Here is a 6,344-nt window from a genome sequence, read left to right on the forward strand (position 1 = left end):
GTCACTGTACTGGCCTTGTAGAACCCAGCTCTACTATCCAGGAGTTAAACACCTCTACAAAATAAGTAATCGACACCAGGATGGGTTTAGACTGTTTGCTATATGGCAGGTGTGAAACTGTATTAGAACAATACAGTATACATGAGTGGAAATACACAGAAATACAGTAACCACGTTTTTCATGCTAGCGCTAACCATATGTATTAAAATGAATCACAGAAGCTAGCTTAGAAATGGCTCCCCTTTATCCTCACAAATCGTTTTTAAACAAATCTTATTAATCTCAATCATTAACTGTTATCACAAATGTATTGCATACTCACAGGGAATGCCTTTCATGAACTCAAGCATCCCTAGAACACATGTCAGCTATCAGAGAGTTCTCAACTTTTCTGCTCCCTACTACAAATGACCGATAGGAGTGATGTCATATCCTGTTCAAACCCGCGAAGCAAGCCTTCAAAATAAAAGTGCATGACACACGTCAGAACACTCCCCGCCTGGAATCCCAGGGATAGCACCAACTTAAACTTGAACCTCATTAGATAACAAGAGAACCATCTCTGAAATTGGCCTAAAATAACACTTAACAGTCCCTTGTGAGGCAACTTTAACCTCTGCCTTCCTTATGATCCCATCCTCACTAGGGAAAGTTTTAACAATGACACCCATTGGCCACTCATTTCTTCTTGTCTGCCTGTCCTTGAGGAGAACGATACCCCCTTGTTTGATATCCATCTTCTTGCAGTGCCCCTTTTGACGAGTTTGCAGTGTGCTGAGATACTCTTTGAGCCACCTGCTCCAGAAGGTGTCCGCAAGAAACTGAACACGCTTCCAATGGCTTTTGAGCATTTCTTTGGGGTCCACGTTGTCACAGATGGGGGGTACAACTTGTGTTTTTTGAGTCAGCAGCATTGCAGGTGAGAGAATGTGGGGATGCTCTGGGTCTGATGAGATTGGGACCAAAGGACGTGCATTTATGGCTGTGACTTCTGCAAGGAAAGTGGTTAGGATTTCGTGGGTGAGTCGAACAAGACCAGCTTGCAGCAGCCTGTTATCCAATATATGCCGCGCCAACCCAATCATCCTTTCCCATACTCCCCCCATGTGGGAAGAATGAGGAGGGTTGAAGATCCAGGTACACTTCTGATCCTGTAGAAACCTTTGTACTTTGTCCCTTTCTTGTGTTTTTGTGGACATCTCCTTGTAGGCTCTGACGAAGTTTGTGGCACAATCTGAGCGCAGCTGTTTTGCAGGACCACACAGAGCAAAGAAACGCCTCAATGCGTTGATGAAACTTGATGAGCTCATCTCCTCTACTACTTCAATGTGGCCACCCCTTGTGCATAAACATGTGAATAGTATTGCCCACTGTTTGCCTTCCCCCCTCTCGTACGTCTTGAAGTGACCTCCCATGGGCCAAACATGTCCATACCCACGTACGAAAATGGAGGAGCCACTTGGAGTCTGTCCAGAGGCAAATCACTCATAAGCTGCTCTTCTAACTTCCCTCTTAGTTTTTTACATGTCACACATTTGCTTATAGCATTTCCAATGCATCCCTTTGCTCCTACTATCCACAAGCCGTTTTCTCTGACAGCACCCTCTGTAAAATGCCTTCCCTGATGGTTTACCTTTTCATGGTAGTATCGCACAATCAGGGTTGTGATGTGATTACTTCCTGGTAGGATTATAGGGTTTGTTTCTTTTACTCCCAGCCCTGAACGACTAATGCAACCACCAACTCTCTACAACTTGTTTTCTCCAATGAAGGGGTTAGGCTTTGTGAGTGGGCTGTTTGTATGAAGGTTCTGCTTTGTATTGATGGATTGCATTTCCTCTGCCTATGCTTCAGACTGCACATTTCTGATGATTAATGTCTCAGCTTGTTCTAACAGTTTGGGGGTGATGGCTGTTCTACAGATGTTCCACCCCGTGCAGTTTGGGTTCGTTTTTGACTGAGAGTAGCATTGTGCAACATGGATGAGGCGTGGCATGGTTTTATTTAACGAGGGCCAAGTGGAAAAGTGCTTCCAACGCATTGTGCCAAGGGTGCCCTTAGAAACCTTAGTGCAAAGTGTCTTTACTTCTGGGCATACCTCTACATCATTTTCTGGATCGAGAAGTTCAAATCCATGTTGCTCTGGCTGGTTATCCGAATGCTGAAGGAAGGTTGGACCTCTGAACCACGATGTGTTCAGCAACTCTGCAGCAGGGACAGATCGCGAACCGTGGTCAGCAGGGTTCTGGTCTGTGGTAACGAAATGCCATTGCTCTGGAGTAGTTGACTCTCTGATGCGGCACACAGGGTTGTTCACATACACATAAAAGCGCCTGGACTGGTTGTGAATATAACCTAGGACCACTTTGCTGTCTGTGTAGAAACTAGTTTTGTCAATGGGATGATCAATCTCTTCCTTTATGATCTCTGCCATTTCAACCGCCATTACTGCGGCCTACTTTTAAATGTGAAATGGAAAGCCATGGGTGCAGCTCAGCCTAGGGCCTTAATTTCCTGAAAACATGCAGTTTTCATATCAGTTTAACTCATAAGTCATTTGAGTGAGCTATTTAAAGCCTGTAATATTTGCAGAAAGTACTTAGATACACCAGAGAAATGAAACTTGGTTTTCATTCTCCTCTTCTTAAAAAAAATGGGAAGCACTTAAAATTAAGGGAAAACCCTGATTTGTTACGTTTTTCTAAAAGTTGGCTCTTTCAACACCTTGTAACTTTTAGTTATGAGTTTAGTCCCTAGTAATGATTGAAAAAGTGCAGAAATTGTTTAGTTCCAGAGTCACAGGAACGAAACTCAATTTAGAGCAACCCTATAGATGACAGCTACCGGCCTACGTGACTGATTAACACATCAAAAGACTCACTCGCAGACACACTCAGACAGTGTCTTGATAGTGACTGAAATATGACAGGTAAACATCTAATTCTCCTCCTTCACCAGGCTGAGGCGGCAGCAGCAGAGTCCAGGTCTGTTTGGAAAGATGCGATCCGCTCGCTTTGGCCCTGAAAACCCGGATGGTCCCAGAAGTGAAGGTGATGAGGAAGAGGAGGACCTGCAACTCCAGATTCCATGACAAATGTGCCCATCCATGTCAGAAAAACAGGAGCCAAATGAAGAATGTGAACTCTAAGAAATGTTTTGCAGGAATGGTAAAATGATGAAAGTAACAATATTCCAAGAAAATAATGCTCTAAATTAAAATCTAGCAGTCACTGAGTTTCTTATCCAATTTATAAATTAATTCAATCTTTTCAGAATCCCAACTAATTGCTGACCATAAATTAATCAACAGAAAAGAGAGCAATAGTCATTATCAAATCAAAAGACTGCACTCGATAAAGTTAATTTATGATCGGATATGTTTACAAAGACACACAAGCACGAAACCCAGCAGCTGCTCCAGTTGTTTGTTAAAAACATCTACAAAGCTACATGATCATAAGCCAGTCTGTGTGTCAGTTAATTTTACCTCAAATGCACAAATACTTCAGCATCCTAATTTGAACAATACTACTGTAAAAAAACAACAACACTTAAGCCTTCATTTACATGAATAACATTAATATATCCCCCTTTGCTATCATTTGAGTGATAATTACTTTCTGCAGATTGAAATATTATTTCTAATCAACAAATCATCCTTGGGTTCAACTTGTTGTTCAGATGTTTTTCTATATGTTATGCCCATGCTGCCCTGTGGACTTGATCTGGATGAAGTAGGTATAGGCATGTACATTAAAGCTTCAATCTAATCCAAAAAGGGATATGTTGAGTATGATCCACCAACACCACAAAGGTTTTGATTGAAAGCAAAAGGAAAATTCTACCTATGTTTACCCGGATTTACAAGTATGTAATAATTCAACTGTTAAACATTGCATCTATTAAAAACATACTATAAAAGACAAAAAAAATCACATAATCACAGGTTCTTTTATTGCTCATTAAGAGGAAAAAGATATGTTGGAAACTTGTGAATTGCGTTTTTAAAAAGGTATAACTATATAAATCTGAAGCTTTTCATGAGAATGCAGTAGTGAGAGCTTAAAATTCATGAATTGATGGAGCTGTTTGAAGAAAATACTTCTTCAGGTTCTTCAGCTGCACATCTTTCTCTTGCATTCTGCTTTTTTCCCTGTAAAAGAGCTGAATCCACATTTGCCAGACAGTAAGGAACACCAACTTCTAAGGCATAGTTGAAGTTCAGGGTTTCCCCAAGTTTAGCGTTACATGACTGTACATGTTTGAAGGCCAGTCCTTAATTTTTTGAGTGCAAGATAGCATCAGATTTCTATCAGAACACATTTATTTCCCTTTTTACCCCCATTTGGGAGATTCTAACTTATAGACAAACTATCCATAAGTTAGATAACATTTGTATTTCTGGGAAGGAGGATGTCCTAAAAAGTTCTCATCAAATCAGCTCTAATCCAAATTTGTCTTGTTTAGAAAATTTCATTAGCCCAAAAGTGGAGAAAGCTTTTGTAACCTTATTGAATTCAATTCAAGAATACTTTATTTATCCCAAAGGGAAATTAAATGTTGATGTAACTCATTTTGTCAAGGAGTTATTATAGATGGTGATAGCTGTGGGCAGGAAAGATCTGCTGTAGTAGTCCATTTTACAACCAGTCTCAAGACATTGACAAATTCATAAAGAGGATGTTCAGGATTTTCCATAATTTTCCACAGTCATCCCCATAACAGAACCCGCTTTCTTTATCAGGTTGTTGAGCCTCTTTAGGTCCCCGGCTCTGATGCTGCTGCCCCAACAGATGATGGCAGAGGAAATGATGCTCTCAACAACAGGTTTATAGAAGATATGCAGCATCTTGCTGCAAACCTTGAAAGATCTTAGCTTCCTCAAAAAGTACATTCTGCTCTGTCCTTTCTTGTAGATGGCTTCACTGTTGCGTCTCCAGTCTATTGTCTAGATAAACATCAAGGTATTTATATTCTTCAACCTCCTCCACTTCTTCTCCCATGATGGAAACAGAGTTTGATCTGATCCTGTTTCTTCTGAAATCTACAATCATCTCCTTTGCTTTGTTCATAGTCAAGATGAGATGATTGTTCCCACACCAAGCTACAAAGCTCTTTGTACTCAGCTTCTTGTCCATCTCTGATAGACCCAACAACTGCAGAGTCATCTGATTATTTCTGTAGATGACAGGACTCAGACTTGTACTGGAGGTATGAAGTGAACAGAGTGAAAAGGAACAGTCAGAGTACAGTCCCCTGTGGTGCTCCTGTGCTGCTGACCACCTGGTTAGACACACAGTCCTTCATTCTCATAAAATGTGGTCTGTTTGTCAGGTAGTCATTGATCCAGGCGATTATTGAGGCCTCACTTGAGTCTTCTAGAGTTTCAGATGAAGCAGATGAGGCTGAATTTTATTAAATGCACTGGAGAAATAAAAGAACATGATCCTCACAGTGCTGCCTGCTTTGTCCAGATGACAATGGGTTTGTTTGAACGAGGTGTATGACGGTGTCTTCATCTCCAACTCCACGGCAATAAGCAAACTGCAGGTGGTCCTGATATATGCTGGTTTGCTTGCACAGATGGACCAACAGGAATCTCTACAGGACCCTCATGATGTGGGATGTCAGGGCAACAGGTCTGTAGTTGTCATTGATGACTGATGGTTGAATGTTATTTGGTACTGCAACCAGACAGGATGTCTTCCACAACAGCAGTACCATCTCTTGGGTCAAGCTTAGATTGAAGAAATGCAGCAGAATCCCACAGAGCTGCTCTGCACAGAACTGCAGGACTCTGGGGCTGACAACATCTGGACCTGCAGTCTTGTTCCAGTTCAATCTCTCCAGCTGCCTCTTCACCTGACTTCTAGATACAGAAAAGTGGAAGGGGGATGGAGCCAGACCCGGCGGCATAGGCGGGCATTGGGGGGCCGTGCCCGCCCTGTGAGCCAGCTGTGCCCGACCTGGACTGGAAGCTGTCTTTTGTTTTTATATATATACCTCGGAGTGGCCATCGTCCTTTTAGTACTATCTTTGATGTGTCAATCATACAATTTAACCAATCAAATCAACGACTGAAGGCAACATGCTAGCCAATCACAGATGGAGTGGGGCGGGACACTGAGTTATAGCCTTCAGTCGCCGACGTGGTGTTCGGCTGTGGTCACCGTCGGTGTCGGTAGAGCGGGATGGAAATTTGGTCTGATTACCAAACAATTACAAAAAGTGACAACGAAGCAGACAAGAGCGAGCTGGAAGCAGCGCGATTAATTACTGTTTGAAATGTCAGACTGAAGTCTAAACTGGAGTAAACATTCACGCTAGGAGGGTTAGCTAGGAC

General features: G+C 42.1%; 1 protein-coding gene across 3 annotated transcripts in view; it reads left to right on the top strand.

The window, feature by feature from the left end:
* Positions 1-3,267, top strand: part of ccdc102a (coiled-coil domain containing 102A) — a 102,868-nt gene extending 99,601 nt beyond the window's left edge. For 2 of the 3 annotated variants that reach the window (XM_021312341.2, XM_021312343.2), the window contains exon 11: positions 2,960-3,056. Coding sequence is in view for 1 of the 3 variants with exons in the window: in XM_012855610.3 (XP_012711064.2) it covers positions 2,960-3,092 (133 nt within the window). In the remaining 2 variants the exon portion in view is untranslated. Of the gene's footprint in view, positions 1-2,959 lie in introns of all 3 variants that reach the window. The other variant, XM_012855610.3, reaches the window with a different exon arrangement.
* The last annotated feature ends 3,077 nt before the right edge of the window (positions 3,268-6,344 follow it).

Source organism: Fundulus heteroclitus, unplaced genomic scaffold, assembly GCF_011125445.2.
Source record: "Fundulus heteroclitus isolate FHET01 unplaced genomic scaffold, MU-UCD_Fhet_4.1 scaffold_57, whole genome shotgun sequence".
Taxonomy (NCBI): Eukaryota; Metazoa; Chordata; class Actinopteri; order Cyprinodontiformes; family Fundulidae; genus Fundulus; species Fundulus heteroclitus.